This window comes from Mustela lutreola, chromosome 3 (assembly GCF_030435805.1).
Source record: "Mustela lutreola isolate mMusLut2 chromosome 3, mMusLut2.pri, whole genome shotgun sequence".
Taxonomy (NCBI): domain Eukaryota; kingdom Metazoa; phylum Chordata; class Mammalia; order Carnivora; family Mustelidae; genus Mustela; species Mustela lutreola.
Window position 1 is genome coordinate 53,806,260 of NC_081292.1, and position 26,528 is coordinate 53,832,787.

A 26,528-nucleotide genomic window follows, 5' to 3' on the forward strand; every position below is an offset into this window, starting at 1 on the left:
CAAGCCCCGCAGAGACCAGGAAAATGACCTGCGGCAAATCTCTTCCTTCGATGTCTGAGTTTGACCAACAACCCTACTTCCAGCAAAGTCTTCCGCCCACCCTGCAGGAGGAATAATCTGCTGCGGGGTAGCGTTGGCCCCAACGTCTGGGCCAAATGCTGAGAAGCAGCAGATTTGCGGAGGCTGAGGGTAGGGGAAATAAATCCAGTCCGGGTTTTGTCTGAACGGGGGGACCGGAGAGCTGCGAGGAATGGCTCGCGAAGAGGGGGGCGGTGGTGGAAAACACACAACACAAACAGCTCGCGCGGAGGGACGGCAGCTGTAGGCCAGGACCGCGCGGGCGCAGCGGGCCGGGAGAGGCGCGCGCGGGCCCGGCCGCCGGCCGCATGGAGCGCAGCGCGGCCCGCGGCTCCGGGGCGGTAGCGGCGGCGGCGGCGGCGGCGGAGGCGGCAGCGCGCCGCTCGCTCACACCCACCCCCGCCCGCGGCCGCCGCGCCGCCCCGCCGTAGCCGCCGGCCGCCGGCGTCCCCGCGGGCCGGTCCAGCGAAGGCGGCGCCCGCGCCTCTGCAGCCAGTGGCAGCCACAAGCCCGGGGAGGCGGCTCCCGCAGTCCCCCGCAACCTCCCGCAGCCCCGCGCCCGGGGCGCCTGCGACCACAGCGGCCGCCCGGGGGAGGAAGAGGAGGAGGAGGAGGAGGTGACAAACTCTCCGGCTCCGCGCCGCGGCTGGCAGCCCGCGGTCAGGCATGCAGGCGCGGCGTCTAGCCAAGCGCTCCAGCCTGGGCAGCCGCCGGGGGGGCGCCGCGTTGCAGGCGCCCGGACCCGCGCCTGCCAGGGAAGGCACCTTGCCCGGCCTCCCACCGCTCGGCCCGGGCCCGGCCGCGGCCCCAGCCCCGGCCCCGGCCCCGGCCCCGGCCCTGGCTCCGGCCCCGGCCCCGGAGAGCTGGAGGCCGCCGCTGCCGCCACCGCGCAGCGCCGGGACCGGCCCCCCTCGGGCCGCCGGGGCCGCCGCCGCCTCGTCGCCTGTGCTGCTGCTTCTGGGGGAGGAAGACGAGGACGAGGAAGGCGGGAGCAGGCGGCGGAGGGGGCTCGGGCGGGTGGAGGAGAAGCCCCGAGGGGGCGCGGAGGAGGAGGATGACGACGAGGAAGACGAAGACGAGGAGGTGGTCGTCGAGGTGGTGGACGGCGACGACGACGAGGAGGACAGCGAGGAGCGCTTCATGCCCCTCGGCCCCGGCCGTGCGGTCCCCAAGGGCCCGGCCCGGGGCGCGTTGAAGGTGCGTGCTGGGCACGGCGGCGCGCGCGGGACCCGCCAGCCCCGGGAGAGAGACGGGCCCGGGCCCCCGGGCGAGGCGCGGGCTGAGGCCGGGGACTGGCGACCGGTGGAGGCCGGGCCGGGAGGGGTGTGTCAGGCGGCGCCGGCGGCGGAGCGAGGAAACTGATGAGCTCACACCTCGGGCCCCCAGCACCTTTCCGAGGCGGTCGCTGCCCCATTCCTCAAAGGCCGGGTCGGGTTTGTTGTCTCGCGTGGGTGCAGGGAAAGGACACTTCTCCCTGGCGAGGTGGGGAACTTGGAGATGGGACGACGTAGGCGCGGGTTTGCGCCCGGTGGGGACGCGCGAGGTAAGAGGGGGTGAGATTTTATTCTTCGCAGAGGAAGCAGGAGTGTCCTCCCTATTTTTGAGGGCTAGTCATGCTTACTGAAACTAGCAAGCAGCTTCTCTTGTCAACCTTTCAATCCCTTCTTCATCCAAGAACAATTGTTGATGAGTTTCCATCACAGATGTTTGTAAGGCAACCTCTAAACCCAAAGCGAGAAACCAAGCCCTTGGTTTCTAAATGCATTTTGCTGGCAGCTTTTGGGAATGCCCGCGGCCCCCCCCCCCCAACTCCCCTCTTTAAACTCGACATTGTTTAGCATTTGGGTTTTTTTCCCCCTCCTCAGAATTGCAGATTTGAGGGGGGGGGGGAGGAAATCGGGAAAAGTGGAGGTTATTTGGCATTTAAAATGGATGTGAGTTTCTGCTGAGAATTCTAGTGAAGTCTCTTGTGCACTGAAGCACTGGGAGATCTTTCCGTTTGTGTATCTTCAGGAGATAAGGGGTTTATTATTACACAACTGACTGGCTGGGCTTTCAGGCATGCGATTGGACAAAGCAAACCACGTTGAGGTTCATGCACAGTGTATGTTGCTAAGAAGTTTTGAGGGCAGCAAGTGGTAGGCGATGAAGTTAGTGCTTTTTCTCGAAAGCGGTTCTTAAAATCAACTATTTACTGGAATTTTCAGAGGATAGTGGTATATCAGGAAGAAAAAAAAATACATAAACAAGTGAGCTTAATAGAGACTGTTTATCTCCTGGGGCTTGGGGAAAAGGAAAAAACTCCTCAAAGCATGAAATTGCAATTCCAAAGAAATGCTAAACATCAGCATTTAGAAAATCCCCAGAATAGACATAGGCACAAATTTCTTTCCTAGACCACCCTGGAAGTACCAGCTCTAGGAGTGAGAAATTTTCAGGAAGTAGTCATTGGGGATGATATTTTTTGACAGTTGCGTGTTGGAATCCAAACCGAGAGCACTCTCATTACCACCGTCTGCTAAAAAGCCTTCATTGTATGGCTACAAGATATAACTGGGTTTAGAATTAAGTCACATGGCATCAGTGATACTGAGTAAGGAGAGCAGTGATTCCTTAGTGTTTTTTTCCAGCAATACTGAAAATATGTCTTGTGGCTTATAGTTTGTGACAGAAAAATCATAATTTATGCTGTGTGATTCAAAGTAAACCCAATGTAGGGAAAAAAAAAATCAAACCTATAGAAACAGGATAACAGGGTGTGGTAATTCACATTATCAAAAAAGATTATTCACATCTCCAAACAGATTTCTGTTAACTTTTTTAAAAAATCGGTTTCATTTCATAACATTTCTTGGGCCCACAGCTTTTTAGTAATGTATGTATTGAATAGTTTGAGGTATAATTCTTTTCACTTTTTACTGCTTGAATGACATCTTGACACTGGATCTGAAGAGATTTTCTAATGGAATATAGCAGATCATTTTATTCTAATGCATATAAAATATCAACAACTTCTGAATATACGTATGCATTCATTTATTCAAATATTTATTGAGCATCTCCTGGGTGCCAGGTGCTATTCTAGAACATAGCAGTGGGCACCTTCCAGATGCTCAAGCCTAGTAGGAGGAGTCATAGCAATAATCAAACAAATAAGTGTGGTGCTTGAGATTGTAAGAGTCTAGGAGGAAGAAGAGAAGGCTACTATGGGGTAGACCTCCCTTAGGAGGGGACATTTGATCTGAGACCTGAGACATGTAGTTTGGGAAGATCTGTCCATTGGAAGGAATAACAATTGCCAAAATCCTGAGGTGGGAGGGATAAAGAGATGAGGATGGCTAGAACTTGGGAGGTAGGAGCTCTGTCAACGAGGCAGGTAGGAGCCAGCAACCTAGGGCTTCGTGGGCTTTTCGAAGTAGAATATGAAGTCTTTGGGAAGTCTTAGGCTGTAAAGGCATACAAGGTGATTTGTATACTCAAAAAAAAAAAATTGCTGTTGTATGGATTGTAGATGACAGCAAGGAGAATCAGGGAGACCGTTAGGCGGTTGTTGCTGTAACCAAGGTGGGAGCGGAGGGCAGCTTAGACTAGGCTGACAGGAATGGAGTTAGAAAGGAGGAGACAAATTCAGGATCTGTTGTGAAGATTGACGTGTAAGGACTTGCTGATGGATTAGGGGAGGATGGTAAAGGAGTGAGAAGCCCCACTGTAAAGGTTTTCTGAATGTGCCATTTGCTGAGATTGGGAAAACTGGGGACACAACAGATTTTTGTGAAGAAAAAATCAAGTGTTCTTCCTGGACGTGTTAAGTCTGAGATGACAATTAGGCATGTAAATGGGAATGTAATTAAGCAGCTGGCTGTAGGTTGTGGAGCTGGGGGAAGAGGTCAGGGCTAGAGAGAAAAATCAGGGAGTCAGCAGCATGTTGATAATCATTTAAAGCTGGGGACCAGGAAGGGAGTGCAGTAGGTCCAGAGAGGAGAGCCGTGAGCCAGACTTGGGCACAGCCTTGTTCAAGTTTGGGTGTAGGAGGAGAAGCCAGCAAAGCTGGACTTGAAGCAGCAGCCAGACAAGTCGAAGGAAAACTAGAGAATGAAAGTCCTGTAAGCCAAGGGAGGAAATCATCCTAAAGGTAGAGAGTGGTGAGCTGTGTTAAATACTACTGGGATGTTGAATAAGATAAGCATAGAGACGTATCCACTTAGATGAAATAATGTGAAACGTATCAGTATTCTTGACAAAAGAATGTGAAGACAGTGATGTAAATACAGCGGGCAGAGCAGTGAATGGGAGTTGAGGACATAGTGAGACATGAAAAACTATTTTAACAAGTTTTGTTGGAAAAGAGCAGAGAGAAGGGGGAATACCTAGAGGGCATATAGTCTAGATTTTTTTTTTTTTTTAAAGATAGGATACAGTAGACTCTAGGTACTATAGCATTATGGGAATTTTCTGGTGCGTCTGGCAGATGCCTTCATTTTCTACTGCTGTGTACCAAATTACTACAGACTTTTTGGCTTGCAGTAGTCTGTGGGTTAGGAGTCGAGGTTCCACTTAACTGGTCTGTTGCTGAGTCTCACATGGTTGCAATCAAGGTGTTAAACCAGCTGTTTTTTTATCAGAAGTCCTAACTGGGGAAGAACGCACCTACAGGTGTATTGAGGTTGTGAGCAGAATTCATTCTCCTGCATCTAGGTCTGAGGGTCCCAGCTTCTTGCTGGCTTTTGCCTGAAGGTTGCCCTCAGCTCCAAAATACACTTTCCCCCACCTCTGCTCCCCTGTTACTTGTGCTTCCACAACATGACCTCTTACTTCATCAAGCCAGCAAGGGGAATCTTAGCGCCTGTCTTAGCAAGTTAAAGTCTCATATAATTAATTCCCTCTAATAACAGGAACAATACTCCATCATTTTTGCTATATTCTATTGTTTGGAGTGGGTTATGAGTTCCACTTAATGGAAGATTTTCAGGAGATATATATATTTATACACACACACACACACACGCCTCGGAGGAGGGTGAGGAAAATTCTTGGGAAAGTCACAGTGGAGGAGATCTGTAACCCAAGTACAGGGGTTGGCCTTTGACAGAAGCAAGGAAACTTTCTTCCACTGAATTAAAGAGAAGGTGGAGAAGACAGGCCCAGATGTGGGCAGTTGTATATTGGATGACAGTCAGGTGACGTAGTATTTGTCTATGGCTTCTATTTTCCCCATGCAGCAGGGGGGTGGTGGGGGGCCATCAGCTGAGAGTGGAGGAGAGTTGAAGTAAGAGTTGAAGGCATGACACAGTGCTGTGGGAGAGTAGGAGAGCAAACATACTGAGAAAGCAGTAGAGTTTCCAGATAGTATCAGGGACAATCTGATGTCAATGGTTTTCCATTTATGGTGCAAGCAGCCTGTCTAGGTATGTGATTTTTTTCCAGATTCATTCCACTGACTCACGCATGGAACAATAATAATAAATAACGTTTATTGAGTGCCTACTATGGTCAGTACAAGTCCAAGTGTATACTGTCATTCCAACCTTATTAAATATTCAGGAGTCAGGCATTATTACTATAATCCTCATTTTATGGAAGTGATAAGCAACTTAACGATATACAGGTATTGGGTGGCAGAGCAGGTGTTTGAACCCTGGAAAGCTGAACTCCAGTGCTACCACCCATATGCCTTATACTATACTGTTTCTTTGCAGACAACGTAGACAGCAGGATTCAGTAGGGATAGGGTTTTGCCAGGTGGGTGAGCAATGGAAAGAAAGAGAAGAACATATTGTTGAGGAAGTTGGCACAGCTGTGATTCTAATGATGGGCTATCGGATTTAAGAGAAGTAAGGACGGGGCGGGGGGGAGCGGTGAGGGATAGTGAAAAGGCCATAGATCAATGGATTGGAGAAAACAAAGAGTTAACCAATAAAGTCAATAAAAGAATGGGAATAAAATGCAGGGCCGTTTGGATTCCAAAATATCATTTGTATGCATTCAAATGCATATTTGCCAAATATTTATGAGCCAATAACTATAGTAAATGCTTTGTGTGAAGGAGGATCTCATTAGAAACGATGACTTGGTAATCAGTATGACCCCATTCTCCACAACTGAGGACACTGACTCAGAAGTGAAATACCACACCTGACATGGTGTAGCCACAGGTTCGTATCCATGGCCTGTGCTTTTAGTCACTATACTGGAATTTCCCATAATTTACTTGCCCATTTACTTCCAGGAGGACTAGTGATGGCTAAGGAGGTTGAGGATTAGATGCTTTGAAGTATCTGGGATATATTGCTCAATTGTTATAATGGACACTAATTTAGACTTTAAATGAGATAACAAGAGAAACTTCGTATTACAGTTTTCAATTCCTGATCAAAGGAGGCTTACATATTTATCTGCAGTGGCAAGATTCTACCTTCCACTCCCCTCAAAATGTGAACCTCCTAGGGGCTCCTATATAAGAAATACTAAGTAGAATAGTAAACAATATCCTTATCCAGAGTTTAATTTAAAAAATACAAGAACACTGCCGAATGGAGGAAGGATTCCCTAGTAAGTTGTTATTCAATGAAACAAAATAGTAGGAGTAGAGATGATAAGGCCAAGGGTTGTGCTCTGGGATGCTGTATATTAGTGTAAGGATAAGAATGGAAGCATCTGGGGACGCCTGGGTGGCTCAGTTGGTTAAGCAGCTGCCTTCGGCTCAGGTCATGATCCCGGCGTCCTGGGATCGAGTCCCACATCAGGCTCCTTGCTCCACGGGGAGCCTGCTTCTCCCTCTGACTCTGCCTGCCACTCTGTCTGCCTGTGCTCTCTCTCTCTCTCTCTCTGACTAAATAAATAAAATCTTAAAAAAAAAAAAAGAATGGAAGCATCTGAAGGGATTGATAATTTAGTGGCATAATACACTTAAGAAAACACTGAACATGGAAGACTGCTAGTGCTTCTATCAAAATTGCATCTTTTGAAAAACTGTGAAGAAAGACTTTTAAATGAGATAATATATGTCTAAGTTACCACTTTGGGTGCTCAATAAATATTAATTGAATGGAGTCTGCTTTCTATGTGCCAGCTCTTCAGGGATGGTTAACTCATCTATTAGACTATATCTTGAATATCAGATGACTTTAAGAATCCTTTGGCAGGGTCTGTGCAGCAAACACTGAATTCCAATTTGCTAACAAGCATGTGTCTTGCAAATGGTCTGTCTTGGCTCAAGGGAAAGGCATGTGCTTAAGATACCAGACAAAGTTGTCATTCACTGAAATGTAGACTGCTGGAGTTGGAAGGGAAACAGAGATTATCTAGTAATCCAATACCCTCGTTTGACCACTGAAGGCACCGAGACCATGAAAGGTGGAATGCCTTGTCCTGAGAGGGTTGCTTAGCAAGTTTGGTGGGGCCAGGATTAGCACCCTGGTCTGCCAACCCAAAGTCCCTCCTTTCTGGATTAGTTTCTTGGGCCTCAGAATGTTCTGCAGTTCACTGCCTCAGAACTGTGGCTAGAGAAGTCACAGCTTTCTGAAGTGGTCTGTCACTGCTTATCGACTTCTATTTTTAGAATGTTCCTCCTAGATAAAGTGCCTCAGGTAGAGGTGGCCTCACTGTGGCTGTGGTAGCATGTGATAGGATGGGCAGCCCCCGCCCCTCCTGGGAATCCTGCCCAGGCCAGTCCTCTGTGCAGTTTCCAACGGACATGTGTACTCAGCCCTCAAATGGGACCTTGCCTCCTCCACCACAATTTTACTACCAGTTGACTATGGAAGCATTAGAAGAAAGAGGAGGAAAAGTGAGAAGTCAAGCCTTACCCCCAGTCTTCTTATCCCACCTCTTTGCAAGGAGTCAGACAGAAACCTACAGCCCTGTGTGTGTTTGATTTCTTAAAATATAGAGACCCCATTCATTTGTAAGTCTGGCCCGGTCAGATTACTGTGTCTTCCATCCAAGAAGGGCTCGGAGAGGAGAAGCATGGGAGCATTTTCGTCCCTACCTTCTGACCTACATAGAACAGCTGGTCTTCTCACAGCGACCAAGTGTGGTAAAGTAGAAGAAACTTGACCTTTCAGTTGCCCTGTGCAATCTCATTTTACGGTAAATGTATAGTTTCCATTAGGATTTCTGAAATATTTGAGAATATTCCGAGGCTCTCATAACCAGCCTTCTAGCCCATCCAAATCCGTATCATTGAAAGAAGGATGACTTCCTTTGGTTTGCTTGTCCATGCTCCTTTACCTCATTCCCACAGTGGATGATAAGACCTACCTTCAGGGAGCCCAAAGTCTAATAAATTCCTGCCAGATTGTCTATAAAGAAGTTCTAATTCCTTTTCCCTCCTTATCCCTAACACCAAGATTAGATCTACTGAGAGACCTTATTTGGCTACCACAATGGATGTAATTTTGATATATACCCTAAAACAATTATAGCCAAACAATCTGTATGAAGAAGATGTTATGGTTTGGCCAGGAGGTGATTTCTGAGTAGCTAGTCTAAGCATGAGTTTAAAATCACTGAATCTGGCAAATAACCTTGGGTTGTTCTTACTAACTGGACAAAGCGGAACAGGATATAACTGAGATACATGCAGTAGAATTAGAGTGATTAAATTTTTACACTTCATTGAGAATACTGTTTTAGAAAATCCAGTGTTACGGTTTATATACAGGGGAAAGAGGCTCAACTTGAGTTTTGAAGGCAGGTCTGTACTTTCAGGGTAAAAAGTTTGCAATAACATACAAAAGGGGTATGTTTATCCTGTAGAACTCCGTGGGGCCTTGAGGTACAAAGAGAATAAAAGGATCCTGCTTGTCTGTTGCTCTGTGAGGACTAACTTAGAGTGTGTTATCTTGACGCTATGCCCAACAGTTACCAGTGACACACTTGCTTTCCTTAAGTTCTTGTCATAATGGAAGGTTAAGTGAAAGTAAAATCTCCTTGATTCAGACTAATTGGGGATGGCTCGTCAAAATAAGTGAATGTTGAAAGTGCTGCAACATTTTAAATTAAACCCCATTTTTAAAGAGGCTGTGTGCCTTGAAATATGATTTTATAAAACCTGCAGACAGAATAATTATAGTCCATTAGTGTGACTGACCTTCATTGTGGGCTCATTAGTGACATGGGAGAGAACAGGCTTGAGTCAAAGCAGGTGATCCTGCTGGCTGCCCCTCACCCCACTGTTACTTCTCTGTAGATCCAGAAGGGATACAACAGACTCTGGGTTCAAATTCTACCATCTCCCCTTAATAGTTGCATGGCTTATCAGGTTGTTTAATGTCTCTATGCTTCAGTGTTAGCATCTATGAAATTGGGATAATATTGTCTTGTCGTTGCCTATTATTATTGAAAATGACCCAAAGAGCTCCTGAAATTTGATATGGATGGCAGCTTATTTCCTTTACGCTTTCAGAAAGGAATCTTTTGTAAAATTTTCCTCAAGGATCTCAAATCCCACAGTTATTGTGACTATTACAAATTTCTCTTTATTTCATGCTATGGAGATATTTAAAAATCTACTTCCTGAAGTGACTTTGTTCATCTGAACTCTCTGGTGTTTCGTTGTATGTTTGGTGAGCTTGAATCTTCCTTTTCATCTCAGGAAGCTGTGAGTCATTTATCAACTTGTGCAAAAAGGATAGAGGTGTTCTATCTCTTAGGTTCATCAGTCTGTTCAGATCTATAGCTCTTATATTGAAGTAAATCTGGCTACAATCCAAAGGGGCGAGAAGAGGCTTACCATATACAATGTGTGCTGTTAAAAGCTGCGGTAGAAATACAGTGATGTCATCTTCTACCACCTCTAACTTGCAAATAGCTAAGAATCTCTGAGGTGTGTGTTTGCCCTTCCCATCATCCTCTGCATTTCTGTTCAGGACCTGTTGTACTTTTGTTTGGTGAAGAAGTCATTCTTTGTTTTTTCAGTAGATGGGGATGTATAGCCTAAAGTGTACCTTTAAAGTCTTGTACCTATTTGCTTCTGTTATTGGGGGGATATCCAGAAGGAGGAGAAAAGGACACTGAGCTTAAATAACTTGGGGAAATTCTGGTTAAAAACAGAGGCACAGATTTTCTTAAGTTACAAAATATTTTAAACATATAAGAAATTAGGAGAGTAGTACAACACTCATATACCTATAAAGAAGTTATGGATCATAGATACCAAGGGCCATTTTGGGTTTCTAAGAAGGTGCATATAGGTTGTGGCATTTATATATTTATTAGATTACAGGCCCTTTTTTCTGGAGCATCTTTTCCTTTGGGTAGATTTTAGGAAATACTGGTTTATAATTATTTTGTAAATGAGAAATCCATGGATAACGGTCTTGGGATAAATAACTAAAACTGCCTTATTAAAGAGATAAATTGTCATGTGTAGAGAAAGATTAAAATGTCATTTGGGGTGGGAGAGTGTGCCTGGGTAGCTGTCAGTTAAGTGTTCAACTCTTGATTTTGGCACAGGCATGATCTCAGGGTTGTGAGATTGAGCCCAGCCAGCATCAGGCTCTGTGCTGATATGGAGCCTACTTAAGATTCTTTCTCTCCCTCTGCTCACCTCCCTGCCCCCATCACGCTCTCTCTTTCTCTAAAAAAAAAGAAGAAAAAGTTGTTTGTGGATCATGCAGTCTTCAAAATATTCCCCTCATAAAGCTGATAATTTTTTCAGTATCAAGTTTCTAAAAAAAGAGAGAGAGAGAGAGACTTATTCATTGTGGTAAATTTTCACTTGTATATCTGTGAATACTGTTTTTGTGTGTGAAATTTAAAAACTGGTAGAGAACACTACCTTTCTTGGTAAATCGAGCTCTACTATGGGTCTGGTGGAGGAGATGGGAGGTGTGAGAGGTGCTATCATAGCAGAATTAAAAGTGCTGAGGGAACAGAAAATCACAAGGTGTTTATGCTCCGGAAAATGTATTCAATGATACGTTTTCCACAGTATAAAGGAAAAATGATTTAAAATATCAGAATAGTCTAAATAACAAGAACATATGAAATCACTAGGACGGTGAGATTGACACATTTCCTGTAAACAAGAGTATGACTATTGCAAAATAGGAGGTTAAGCTTTTGTGAACACCAAATACTTTGTGTAGGGGCTCTTTATTGTATACTGTTCAATATTTATACCAGTATTACCCAAAATTTAATGCATCCTAATTTATAGGGGGCCCTCATAGTTAACTTCATTTGACCCTCTTTGTGATCTGGAAGATGTATATTATTAATCCCATTTATAGATATGGAAAATAAGCCTCAGAGAAGATGGGGAAATTTCTTTCTTTCTTTCCTTCTTCCTATCTATCTATCTATCTATCTATCATAATTTTGTATCAGATGACATAGGTATTTGTCAAACACTGTTGAAAACAGTGGGTTCAACAGACTTTAAAAATAATTGGAATTTGTACTTAATCAACAGTGGTAATTTAAACAGTGAGAAGACTTTATTTTGGAGTAAATTATGAAAACAATATGAAATGCAATTTTCATAAACACTTTCATATAGCTTGTGCATGCTTCACAAGTCAACTACAAGTGCTTAGTAAAGACCAAACCTCACTAATTTCTATTAATTTGGGCTAGGACTCAAAGTTTATTTAATAATAATTTTTTAGAAAATTAAGCTGTTGAAGCATTCAGAGAAAAACAACTTGTTCCAAAGAAGGGAACCCCCATAAGACTATCAGATTTTTCAGCCAATATATTACAGACCAGATGGGAGTAACATGACATATTTAAAATGCTAAAAGGGAAAAAAATTCTAACCAAGAATACTCTACCAAGAAAGGTTGTCATTCAGAATTGAAGAAGAGATAAAGAGCTGTCTAGACAAACAAAAGCCAAAGGAATCCATCAACACTAAACCAGCCTTACGAGAAATGTTAAAAGGGCTTCTTTAAGCTGAAAAGAAAGGGTACTAATTAGTAACAATAAAACATGTGAAAGTAAAACTCTCACTGGTAAAGGTAAATGTAGTGAATCAGTCACTTACAAAGCTAATGTGAAAGTCAAAAGACAAAAGTAGTAAAAATAACTATATCTATAATGACTAAAGGACACACAAAATTAAAAAGATGAAAAAATGTTACATCAAAAACATAAAACTTGGGGAAGAGGGGTAAAATGGTAGAGTTTCAGAATGTGTCCAAACTTAAGTTGCTCTTATCTTGTTGTAAAGTAGACTGTTACGGTATAACCACAAAGCAAAAACTTATAGTAGATACATAGAAAATAAAATGAGAAAGGAACCTAGGCGTAACACTACAGAAAATCATTAAACCACAAAGGAAGAAAGCAAGAGGACAATGGGACAGAGAGAAATAGGCGGAAAACAGTTAATAAAATGGCAATAATTACATACCTATCAATAATTACTTAAATGTAAATGAAACAAATTCTCTGAACAGAAGACACAGAGTAGCTAAATGGATTAAAAAACAAGACCTATCAAAAACAAACAAACAACAAACAAAAACCAAAACCCATTTATATGCTGCCTTCAAAAAACTCACTTCAGATGCAAGGACACAACATACTGAAAATGAAGGGATGGAATCAAGCTGTTTCATGCAAATGGAAACCAAAAGAAATCTAGGATAGCAAAAAAACCCATTAAAACAAAAATTGTAATAAAAGACAAAGATGGGTATTACATAATGATAAAGGGATCACTCCAGCAAGAAGATATCACACTTGTTAATATTTATGCAGCCATTAGGAGCACCTAATATATAACCTAAGTATATAAAATGAATATTAACAGATTTACAGGAGAAACTGACACCAATACAATAATGTTAGGGGACTTTAATATCACTTATATCAATGGATAGATGATCCAGGCAGAAAATCAATAAGGAAATATCAGCATTAAATGACATATTTGGTCAGATGGACTTAATAGGTATATACATCCAACCTGCAGTACACACATTCTTCTTGAGGATGTATGGAATCTAAGTATACATATTGTTCAGGGTAGACCATATGGTAGGCCACAAAACAAGGCTCAGTAAATTCAAGAAGGTTGAAATCATGTCAAGCATCTTTTCCAATCACAATGGTATGGCACTAGAAGTCAATTACATGTAGAAAGCTGGAAAAATCACAAATATGTGGAGATTAGGTCATGCTACTGAACAACCAATGGGTCAATGAAGAAATCAAAGAAGAATTTAAAAAAATACCTTGAAACAAATGAAACTGGACATTTAATATACCAAAATCTATGAGATGCAGCAAAAGCTCTAAGAGGAAAGTTTATAGCAATACAGGCCTACCTCAAGAAACAAAAGAGCCTCAAATAAACAATCTAACATTATGCCTTGGGGAACTGGGAAAAGAGCAAAAGAAGCCCAGTATTGGTAGGAGGAAGGAAATAATAAAACAAATAAATGAAATAAGGACTAAAAATGCAATGGAAAAGATCAATGGAATTAAAACCTGGTTCTTCGAAAAGATAAAATTGGCAAACCTTTAACTAGACTCACTAAGGAGAAATGAGAAAGGGGCTGAAATAAAATCAGAAATGAAAGAGAAGTTACAACTGATACCAAGGAACTACAAAGGATCATAAGAGACTACTACAAATGATTATATGCCAAAAAATTGGACATTCTAGAAGAAATGGATAAATTTCTAGAAACATACAAAATCTTGAAAAAAATAGAAAATCTGAATAAACTGATTGAAAGCAAATAGATTGAATCAGTAATCAAAAAATGCCCAACAAATAAAAGTTTAAGAGCAAGCGGTTTCACTGGTTATTCCTACCAAATGCTCAAAAATTTAATACTATCTTTTCCAAACTTTTTAAAAAAATTAATGAGGGGGGAATGCTTCTAAATTCATGTTTAGGGGGATTGGGAGGGAGACAAACCATAAGTGACTCTTGATCTCACAAAACAAACTGAGGGTTTCTGCGGGGAGGGGGTTTGGGAGAAGGGGGTGGGATTATGGACATTGGGGAGGGTATGTGCTTTGGTGAGTGCTGTGAAGTGTGTAAACCTGGTGATTCACAGACCTGTACCCCTGGGCATAAAAATATATGTTTATAAAAAATAAAAATTATAAAAATGGAAAAAAAAATTCATGTTTAGAGGCCAGTATTACTATGATACCAAAATCAGACAAGGACACCACAAAAAAGAGAAAATTACAGGCCAATATCACTGTTGAACATAGATGCAAAATCTTCAATAAAATCTTAGCAAACTGAATTCAGCAACACATTAAAATGATCATAAACCATGAGCAAGTAGGATTTATTACAGGGATGCAAGGATGTTTCAAGATCCATAAATCAATTAATGTGACACACCACATTAAAAAATGAAGGGTAAAAATCATATGATCATCTGAATAAATGCACAAAACACTTAACAAAATTTAACATCCATTTATTATTTTTAAAAAAACAACTCAGTGAAGTGGGTATAGATGGAACATACCTCAGCATAATAAATTCCATATAAGACAAGCTCTCAGCTAACACTATACTCAATGGCAAAAATCTGAATATCTGAAACCTTTTCCTTTATGATCAGAAAGAAGATCCCCACTCTCACCACTTTTATTCAACATAATTATATTAGAAATCTTAGTCATAACTTTGAATCAATAAGAAGAAAGACATCCAAATTTGAAAGGAAAGAGTAAAACCGTCAGTATTTGCAGATGACATGATTTTATATATAGAAAGCCCTAAAGATTTCACCAAAAATCTGTTAGATCCAATATATGAATTCAGTAAAATTGCAGGGTACAAAATCAAAATGCAAAAATGTGTTGCATTTTTATATACTAACAATGAACTATCAAAAAGAGAAATTAAGAAAAACCCATTTGCAATTGCATTAAAAATAAAAAAATATCTAGGAATAAATTTAGCCAAGGAAGTGCAAGACCTATACACTGAAACCACAAGACATTGAAGAAGACACAAATAAATGGAAAGATTACATACTCGTGGACTGGAAGAATTAATATTGCTAAGATGTCCGCATTTCCAGAGCAATCTATAGATTTATGTGTAACCTCCTATTAAAATACCAAAGGCATTTTTCACAGAAATAGAACAAACTTTCTAAAATTTGTATGGAACCACAATAGATCCCAAATAACCAAAGCAATCTTGGGGAAGAACAAGCTGGAGTCATTACACTTTTTGATTTCAGGCTATATTACAAAACCATAGTAATCAAAACAGGGTGGTATTGCCAATAAAACAGACACTCAGTTCAATGGAACAGAATAGAGAGCCCAGAAAGAAACCCATGCTTATATGATCAATTAATTAATTTATGACAAAGGAGATAATAATATACAATGAGGAAAGGGAAACCTCTTCCATAAATGGTGTTGGGAAAGCTGGACAGCTACTTGTAAAAGAATGAAACTGGCCCACTATCTTATACCATACACAAAAATTAATTCAAAATGAATTAAACACTTGAATGTAAGACCTGAAATAATAAAACTCCTGAAGAAAACATAAGAGGTTTGCTCCTTGACATTGGCCTTGGTGATGTTTTTTTGGATCTACCCCCAAAGCAAGAACAGCAAAAGCAAAAATAAACAAATGGGACTACATCAAATTAAAAAAGCTTCTGCACATTGAAGGAAACTATTAACGAAATGAAAAGGCAGTGTACTGAATGGGAAAGGATATTGCAAATCATATGTCTAATAAGGGATTAATATCTAAAATATGTAAAGAACTCATACAACTCAACAACAACAACATTCCAATTAAAAAGTGGGCAGAGTATCTGAATAGATATTTTTCCAAAGAAAATGTTAGCTAACAGGTACAAGAAGAGATGCCGACCATCACTCATCATCAGGGAAATGCAAATCAAAACCACAGTGAAATAAAGGAAACCCTCATGTGCTATTGGGGGGAATGTAAATTTGTATAGGCACTATGGAAAGCAGTATGGAAGTTCCTCAAAAAATTAGAACAACCATATGATCCAGTAATTCCGCTTCTGGGTATATATTCAAAGAAAACTAAAACGTTAATTCAAAAAATATATATATGCACTTCTATGTTTATTGCAGCATTATTTACAATAGCCAAGATAGGGAAACAACCCAAGTGTCCATTGATGGATAAATAGATAAAGATGTGATACGTAAACATACATACCTATACACAATAGAATACTACTAGACATAAAAAAGAATGAAATCTTGCCATTTGCGATAGCATGGATGTACCCATTATGCTAAGTGAAATAAGTTAGACAGGGGCTCCTGCTTGGTTCAGTGGGTTAAAGCCTCTACCTTTGGCTCAGGTTGTGATCCCAGGGGCCTGGGACTGAGCCCTGCATCTGGCTCTCTGCTCAGTGGGACGCCTGCTTCTCCTTCTCTCTCTGCCTGCCTCTCTGCCTACTTGTGATCTCTGTCAAATAAATAAATAAAATCTTTAAAAAAAAAGTTAGAGAAAGACAAAAACCATATGATTTCACTTATATGTGGAATCTAAAAAACAAAACAAAACTCATGGATATAGAGAACAGATTGGTGGTTGCCAGAGGGGACAGGTTTGTAGGGTATGTGAAATGGGTGAAGGGGATCAAGAGATACACACTTCCAGTTATAAAGTAAATAAGTCATGGGGATGTAATGTACAATGTGGGCACTGTGGCCAATACTGTTGTAGTTCAAATTTGAAATTTACTATGAAAGCAAATTTTAAAAGTTCTCATCACAAGAAAAAAAAAATTCATAAATTTTGTATCATGACAGGTGGAAATGGACTTAATTGTTGTGATCATTTACCAATGTATACAAATGTGAAATCATTATATGGTATACCTGAAACTAATATAATGTATGTCAATAATATTTCAATGAAAAATATAATTTTGAAAATATTATCAATTAGCACGTTCACATACTTAGAACTCAGAACTAGTTTAACAAAATGAGAGAAATAACGTAAATATTAGAATAAGGATCTTAGAACTTATAAAACTGAGTACATGAAGAGTATCTGAAAGAAAAATATCATGTTTCATTAAGTATTAGTTGCGGTGTCTTAGAAAGGGAGGAAAATGGGCACCTGACTCCATGTAAGCACTGACCTAGTGGCATCTTAAAATGGGAAAGTGGTGGTTGGCAGTGAGAGAGGAGCCACTTGAAGGTCTGAAGTGACCCAAGGTAGGGTTTACAGAAAGAGAGCAGGCACTTCTATTTGCATTTCTTGTTACATGAGTGCTTGGTGGGTGGTTAAGAGGTTCTGAAAATGTGCATTTAGCCATCTGTTGGGTGACAGCAATTTTTTTTAGCTCTTTATTCTTTTTTTTTTAAATATTTTATTTATTTATTTGACAGACAGAGATCACAAGTAGGCAGAGAAGCAAGCAGAGAGAGAGGAGAAAGCAGGCTGCCTGCTGAGCAGAGAGCCCAATGCAATGAGGGGGGCTCTATCCCAGGACTCTGGGATCATGACCTGAGCGGAAGGCAGAGGCCCAACCCACTGAGCCACCCAGGCGCCTCTTTAGCTCTTTATTCTTATTCTAAAAGAGGTTTCTATTCCAATAGTTTATTCTCTCAACTATATTGATTTTGATCACTTGAGTTTTTCTTGCAATCTAGCATAAAGGTTATTAGGGAAAACTGTTTTTACTTTAAAACTTTTAATAGATATGTTATAGTTTTCACCATTTGTAAACTATGCCTGTGTTTTTATGTTAAAGTTGAAAATACCTTAAAGCTCTTATTTAAATTCAGTTATCAGTTGGTGGTTTGATTGTTAAAAATTTTTTTTGTCTATTTCTTTTTTTTTTTTTTTAATTTTTTATTTTTTATAAACATATATTTTTATCCCCAGGGGTACAGGTCTGTGAATCACCAGGTTTACACACTTCACAGCACTCACCAAATCACATACCCTCCCCAATGTCCATAATCCCACCCCCTTCTCCCAAACCCCCTCCCCCCGGCAACCCTCAGTTTGTTTTGTGAGATTAAGAGTCACTTATGGTTTGTCTCCCTCCCAATCCCATCTTGTTTCATTTATTCTTCTTCTACCCACTTAAGCCTCCATGTTGCGTCACCACTTCCTCATTTTTTGTCTATTTCATTCAATATCATGGTTATTTCATTCAACAATATTCACTCAGCTCCTATTCTTTGCCAGCTGCAAAGGCACAGGCAAGAACAAGACTGGGAAAGAGTTCCTGTTCACGCCATACTTGAAGAGACAGTGGACTTTGTGTACAGTGGTTTGTTACTGAGATAGGAATGTATGAAGGAAGAAAAATACATATATATATTACATAATTGATAAACCCCTAGCTATACTGATTTTAAAAAGAGAGAGAGAACACAGATTACAAATATCCAGAACGAAAGAGAGGATATCATTATTGATCCTACAGACTTTAAAAGGACATTTAAGACTGTACCCCTGAGGCAAATAATACATTATATGTTAATTTAAAAAAATTTTTAAAGGATATTTAAGACATTTTACTTTATGTCTGTAGAGTTTATGCCGATACCTTTGATGGCTTAGATGAAATGGGAAAATTTCTTGATAAACATAAATTAACAAAACTGACCACAAGAAGTAACAGCATATTTCAATAACCCACCATCTGTTAAATAAATGGAATTTGTAATTAAGGACCTTTGTACATGGAAAACTCTAGGCCTGCATGGCTTCACCAGTGAAATCTATCAAATACTTAAGGAAGAAATAATATCAATCTCACAAAAACTTTTACTAAAAAAGAAGATGGAATTTTCCAAATACATTGTATGAGGCCAACATAACCCTGATATTAAAAATATACAATGACATTACAAATAAAGAACATTATAGACTTTTATGTACATAGACAAAAATATTAAACAAAATATTAGCAAATCAAAGCTAGCCATATAAAAATGAATAGTATATTCTATGATCAAAGTTCGCCCTCCCCAAGAATGTACTTGTGGTGAAATACTTGACAATCAGTTGGTATGATTAACTGTATTAGTAGACCAAAAGGGAAAAGCCACATGATCATCTCAATAATGCAGAGAAAACAAAGTTCACCAATTTGTGATTTTAAAAAATTTCTCAACAAATTAGAAATAGGAGGGAAATTCCTCAGACTGATAAAAGAGCACATGTAAGAAACCTATAACTAATACCACACTTAATACCAAAATCAGTATACTACAAAGAGAAATAGAATTGTGGCTATTTAAAGAAATTCCATTTTAATGTTGCTGTCTTAACAGCCTTGTTTTAAAATTAGTTTTTCAGACTCTGATACCAACACTGAAGTTAGGCAAGTTTCTCTAATTATATTCTCTTGTAATATAATACAATATATAATATATAATATATCAGACGAGATCGTGTGTGTTCAGGGTGGTATGGCCGTAGACAGTTTACCAATGTCAGGAACAAGGTAAGGATGTGTGCTCTAACCCCTTTGGTCAACGTTGTGTTGGAGGTTTAGCCAGTGTGATATAGTAAGAAAAATATTTGGAAGATATAAACTTTAGAAAAACAGAAATAGGGGCACCTGGGTGGCTCAGGCAGTTAAGCAACTGCTTTGGGCTCAGGTCATGATCCCAGGATCCTGAGATGGAGCCCCACATTAGACTCCCTGCTCAGGAGGGAAGTCTGCTTTTCCCCCTCCCCCTGCTTATGCTCTCTCACTCTCTCTCTTTCAAATAGATAAATAAAATCTTTAAAAAAAAATAAAAATATATTTTAAAAAAGTAAAACTGTCTTTCTTTGCAGATGATATGCTCATATACAGAGAAAATCGTAAGGGATTGACAAAACTACTAGAACTAACCAATGAACTTAACAAAGTAACTGTATACAAGGCCATTTTATAAAAATCAGTTGCATTGGGGGCACCTGTGTGCTACAGTAGGTTGAACGTCCAACTCTTGTTTCAGTTTAGGTCATAATCTCAGAGTTGTTAGATTGTGCCCCACATTGGGCTCCATACTCAATACCAAGTCTGCTTGGGATTCTCTCTCTCCCCCTCTGCCCCTCCCCACCACACACTTTCTCTCTCTGTCTCTCAAATAAACAAATCTTCTTAAAAAAAAAAAATCTGTTGCATGTACCGCATTTAGAAAATAAAATTTAAAAAAATTACAAGGACCTCAAAGACTAAACATCTGGGGATAAAATTAAATAGAACTGTGAAAAATAAAATATGTGTGAGATCTATAAAATATTGATGAGATTAATTTTAAAAGACCTAAGTAAATGAATAAAAATACCATGTTCAATGAGAAGACTAAATATGGTTGTCAGTTCTCCACAAATTGACTTATAGATTCAACAGAGTCCCAAACAAAATCTCAGCAGGATTTTTTGCAGAAATTGACAAGCTAATATAAAATGTGTGGAAATGCTTGGGGCGCCTGGGTGGCTTAGTTGTTAAGCATCTGCCTTTGGCTCAAGTCATAATCCTAGGGTCCTGTGATGGGTGGAGCCCCACATTGGGCTCCCTGCTGGGTGAGAAGCCTACTTCTCTCTCTTCCACTCCCCCTCCTTGTGTTCCTGCTCTTGCTGTCTCTCTCTCTCTCTCTATAAAATGTGTGGAAATGTAAAATAGTTATAATAACAAAACAGTTTTGAAAAATAAGAATGAGGGACGCCTGGGTGGCTCAGTTGGTTAAGCGGCTGCCTTCGGCCTCAGGTCATGATCCCAGCGTCCTGGGATTGAGTCCCACATCGGGCTCCTTGCTTGGCAGGGAGCCTGCTTCTCCCTCTGCCTCTGCCTGCCACTCTGTCTGCCTGTGCTTGCTCTCGCTTCTCTCTCTATGACAAATAAATAAATAAAATTTTAAAAAAAGAAAAATAAGAATGAAATTGGAGGACTTATTGTTCTTGAATTTGGGACTTGCTATAAAGTGAAAGCAATCTGAACAGTGTGCTCCTGGTTCTATAAGATAGACAGGTTTATGTAACAGAGTAAAAAGCTCCCAAACTGATCCACATAAAAATGGTTCAACTAAGGCACCAGAGAAATTCAGCGAAAGTCTTTTCAACTAATAATCCTAGAAGAACTACCCAAATGGAAAGAACAACAACAATAACAAAAAACCCTGTACTCTTACCTTGTACTATACACAAAAATTAATTCAAAATGAATCAGATACAAATGTCAGCTAAAACTCAACAAAGCTTCTTGGAGAAAATAGAAGAGAATATCTTTGTTACTTTAGGGTAGGCAAAGATTTTTCAGGTCAGAACCAGAAAGCACTGATAGAAAAGAAAAACACATTAATAAATTAGACTTCATCAAAATTGGAGACAATTGTTTGTCAAAAGATACAAGAAAAGAGAGGGCACCTGGGTGGCTCAGTGGGTTGGGCCACTGCCTTCGGCTCGGGTCATGATCTCAGGGTCCTGGGATCGAGTCCCGCATCGGGCTCTCTGCTCAGCGGGGAGCCTGCTTCCTCCTCTCTCTCTCTGCCTGCCTCTCTGCCTACTTGTGATCTCTCTCTGTCAAATAAATAAAAAAAATCTTGAAAAAAAAAAGATACAAGAAAAGAGAGGAAAAATTAAGTAAATTTCCTATTCTGTCACTTTCATCTTGGGATATCCAAACATTAGATTCATTTAGTGCCTACTTTGTACCAGCCACTTTACTGGATGCAGAGATTATACTACTGAACCGAAGGACGTGGTCCTCATGGAATATTCAATTTGGTAGGAGAACAGTCAAGCTAATAAATAATATGAAATGACAACTTCAAGGATAGTGAAAGCATGGGACTCAGATTACAGTTTTCATTTTATAAATGCAGAAACCTGGCAGTGGTTAATGATTTGCTAAGTTGCAAAGCCAGTCTAAGCTCATTTTTGCTGATTCTTGTTCTCCAGTCTCCCCACCCCCCTCTTTTTCTTTCCTGTTTTAAGCAAAAAAAAAAAAAAAAAAAAAAAAAGTAGAACTTAAAACTTCAGTTTTAAGGATCAAGTAGTGACTAGGATCAAGTAGTAAATGGTATTCATGTTTTTAGTTTACTACAAAGAGAAATAGAATTGTGGCTATTTAAAGAAATTCCATTTTAATGTTGCTGTCTTAACAGCCCTGTTTTAAAATTAGTTTTTCAGACTCTGATACCAACACCGAAGTTAGGCAAGTTTCTCTAATTATATTCTCTTTTAATGTAATGCCCAGTGAATTGGAAAGGAGAGCTCTTGCTCAGGCAGCCCCTCTAATCTTTGCTAAGTATTTTTGGTGTATCCTTTTTAAAAAGTTGGCAAAATTGACAGGAAGGCGCTGGGGAGTAGAAGTAGAGAAAAATAGAGGACTTGGAGCTTATCATTTGAGAAAGAAGTCTTTGCTTTTTATATGCGTAATGGGAAATGAATGCTTTTGTCCATCTTCCCACCCTTTGATTTGTGATACAAAACGTTGATGATTTCTTATGTTCTTTCAGTACTTTACACTCTGTAAAGTCATTTCAGATACAATACCTCTTATAAAATCCTTGACAGTCGTTAGTGTTTTAGTTTAAACATGAGGCAACCATGGCAAAAGGTTAAATGGTTCTTTCCAGATGATGTAATCAATGACTTTGAATTTTTTCTCTTTGATCTTCCTCACTGCTTTTATCTCATCTGCCATAAGTGTGTAGGATTTTCATGCTGGTATCTTCCATTCAGACTCATTCTTGCGTTAGTCTCCTGTTTACTCGTGTCAGACTATTAGTACTCATCTTGCTTCTCAGTGACTTCCAGCCCATCATCATTGCCTCCCCTTCCCCTCAAAACACCTATTGATTCCCATTTTCTCCCGTATCCAATAAAAATATTTGCATAGGAATGGATGCTCGGTCAACACTCAGATCAATAGAAAATGAAAGAACAACAAGCAAGTCATTGGACAGATGCTCTCGAAGGATTTTCCTTTATCACCTTCCGTTCTGTGTATCATCTCTTACTGCACCCTATTTGGTTTTTCCATCATGTTATTTTCTTTTCCAGTAATTACTGTGGTATCCTCACTGTTTACTTTTTTATTTATTTATTTATTTTTTTTTTTTGCTGCTTACTTTTTGTTTGCATTTCCTCCTCATTTAAGTCAGGTTTTTCACAGAACTGGAATTTGGCATTTGGAAGTTAGAAATTGGAAAATTGGTATTTCTATCTAAAATAAGCCTAGGTTTGACGTGACTTTCTTTACATCATAGAAGCAATATTTGCAGGATATTTTAAGTGCTGATAAAAAGAAAGAACTGGGGCGCCTGGGTGGCTCAGTCAGTTAAGTATCTGCCTTCGGCTCAGATCAGGATCCTGGGCATTGGGCTCCCTGCTCAGCAGAGAGTCTGCTTTTCCCTCTGCCCCTTATACACTTACACACTCAATTGCTTTCTCTCATTCTCTCTCTCTCTCAAATAAATAAAATCTTTTTTAAAAAAGGAAGAAAGAAGGAACTAGTAATAATCTAAAATTATTATCTTTCACAGGTAACCACCATTCATTCCCCTTGCTGTGCGTATCCTTCCAGACCATAGGAGTGATATACTTATGGGGCGATCACCTATCTGGCAAAGTATTTTTGGTGACCTGCCTTAAAACAAAAAAAAATAAGCTAGCAATGCTGGAGTAGCTGTAACAGACACGAAAATACAGCTTATACTGCTTAAGTCAAATCAGGAAACATTTACTTAGTGCTATGGTATGCAAAATACCATGCTAGGCACTTCTGGGGCTCAAAAGCAGCCATAGTTATTTCTTACTTTCTATGAGTTTTCAGCCTAGTGAGAAATACACCCCATTACTTTATCCGTTCTTACTCAGTATAGTCCCCACAAATGTGTGTGGTTTCTTGGACTGTAGCACATTAGAAGTTGGGAATTAGTAAGGAGGAAGTTCATCTTCCAACTAATAATCAGTGTCTGAAGAGCAGCAGGCAGGAACTGATGTTAATGGAAGATATGGAATCTATATTTAAAATACTGTGCCAGTGAGCACATGAAATAAGTTTTAACACTCCAGATGCATTTAATGTGGCGGCAAGGAGCTCCTGAGGCCATATCACTCTGTATTCCTCTTTAATATTTCCATGAACATAGAGCATCAAGAAAAGTTTGTTCTGTTCCATAGAGAGACAATAAGGCAAGTAATACAGTTTAAAGAAATTTGCAACAAAAATTACTGAAGTTTATCAGTCAAAGGAGCAGACACTTGTTTTATTAAAAAACTGATTTATGTGGCATAAGGCCACTAACATTGATGGGATTATTACATTTTTACCATGAGTACAATAATATGGAAGTACCATCCCAAATGATTTCATTCATTCCCCACAATTGTCTAAGGGTTCTTGTCAGCAAAGCCACATATTGCTTTCCTGCCTTTCCTTTCCACGTGCAGATCTTAAAGGTCTAAAAGGTGATATTTTAACCTCAGTGTCCAAAATATGTTGGACATAAAACATATAGTGTGTTTTTCAAGGGATCCCTAATGACTGAGGGCACTGGATTCCTTTCTTAGCTATTGCCCTCAAAGTCAGATTGCCCTATAGAAAAGTAAGTGCCTTCTAGCAAAAAGGATCCTGAACAAGCCTATGTTTTTCTTTCTCAGCCTTTGCTCTCTAAATGGGGATCCTGAGAGATCCCTGCCAAAGTCAGCTGGAAAAAGTAATTGTGCCCCTGCCTTGCGTTGGCTCATGCGTTTTCCTTAGATCATGAGAATAAACTTGCTGCTCTTTTCCAAAAACAAAACAATAGCCCAACCTAGTAGGCTGATGGCCGGGGACAATCAGGAAGCAAGCCTGCTTTACTTGTCACCTGCTTTAGGTCAGGCACTTGCCCAGGGTTCCCACCTGAGGTGTTCCTATAAGATAGAGGAAACAAACATGTTTGCAGATATTTACAGTACAGCCTTCTGAGTTCTGTAGCAAGGAGCTCCAAAAGGTTCTGGGAACACAGAAAAGGGAAAGTCAACTACTTAGAGGAGTCCATGAAGGCTTTAGAGTAAATGATATTAGAACTAATTCTAAAAACTGAAAAGGAGATTGTCAAGTGGAGAATGAGGTGAATGGCAGAAGCAAAGCAGAACAACAATGGAAAGCACATAAGGAGGAGACCAGGGGACAGGAAGGGGCCTGGTGAAGGACAGGGAGATGAGGGCGGAGAAGCAGGCATTAGTGCTAGGGTAGTAGCAGCTTTGCTGACTTTGCTGGGGATACACTGTGACAGTGTGATGCCATCATATAAAAAGCATTTCAATTTCATAGGGAGGGTTTTTGCGGGGAAGGGAGGCGATTAAGTACTCTTTATCCCATGCGTGTATTATGCATGACTTTTAAATTGTGTTGTAATAAATACAGAAATGACAAGCTCTGGAAAGGTCATGATAGCTCATCCATTCTGAAAAACGTGCAAACAACTAAGTTTCTATGTTAAAGAATAACTAACAGCAAACAAAAAAGACAAGTTTCTGGTGAATTTAATCTCATACCATCATGTGATGTAAAGCAAATTATGGGGCTATAATTAAAAGGCAAGCCACAATATTAACCACAATTAGAAATGCAGTTCCATCTAATTCATGATTAAGAAGCAAATATGAATAAAGGAACAAAATCAGCAAAATCACAGTAAATTTGAGTAAAATCCCAGAAAGTTACCATTGCCTGTTAATGCAGAATAATATTTTAAGAAAAACTGATGCAAAACATAACAAACTTACCTAAATCTCTGTGTTATGCTGATAACGTTAAGCAAATATTTTGGGGGAGCAAGAAAAATTGAATTCTAAAAAGAAACATAGTTTGGGACACCTGAGTGCCTCGCTTCTGACTTTGCCTAGGTCATTATTCCAGGGTCCTGGGTTTGAGCCCCATGTCAGGCTTCCTGAGTCTGCCTCCCACTCTCCCTCGGCCCCTCCCCGTACCTAGCTCATTGCTCTCTCTTTCTCTCTCTCTCTCAAAAATCCCCCCCAAATAAAGATAAATAAGAAGAAACATATTTCAGTGAACATTAAAGCTACATAACAAGCCCCCCAACTGCACGAAACTATCGTAAAAGTTTTAATCTTCATCCCCACACCTTAGAAATCTATCATCTTCATGGCCAGGTAAACAGAACCTGAAAATCCATGAACATTACCAGAATCCCGATGATACTCTTCAATACTAGAACTCACTGCAGTGCAGACCGAGTCAGCCTGTGTGCTCAACTCTGCTTTCCAGTCCTCTTGCAGTGTTGTCACAAAGTTGATAACTATTAGGACGGAACAGTATTAAGTAATACTTTTGTCCCTTTTGACCCACAGTTCACAATCATAATACATTTAAAACTAGACTCTGAGATAAATAACGAATTCCACCTCAGATGGGCTAGATTTATTTGTTGAGCTGCATGGCTTCCTTCTGTGAAGAAGAGGACCTGTGTCTTTCCTAGGATGTTTTGTGTCACTGGACATGCCACTGAGGAGGGTGGGGGCAGGGGAGCAGACGCCA

General features: G+C 40.2%; 1 protein-coding gene across 1 annotated transcript in view; it reads left to right on the top strand.

Moving 5' to 3' along the window:
* Positions 1 to 285: 285 nt before the first annotated feature.
* ZNF704 (zinc finger protein 704) overlaps positions 286 to 26,528 on the top strand; it is a 238,932-nt gene continuing 212,689 nt past the window's right edge. The window contains exon 1 of the mRNA XM_059166147.1: positions 286 to 1,275. Coding sequence (XP_059022130.1) covers positions 745 to 1,275 — 531 coding nt within the window. The 5' untranslated portion in view covers positions 286 to 744. The remainder of the gene's footprint in view (positions 1,276 to 26,528) is intronic.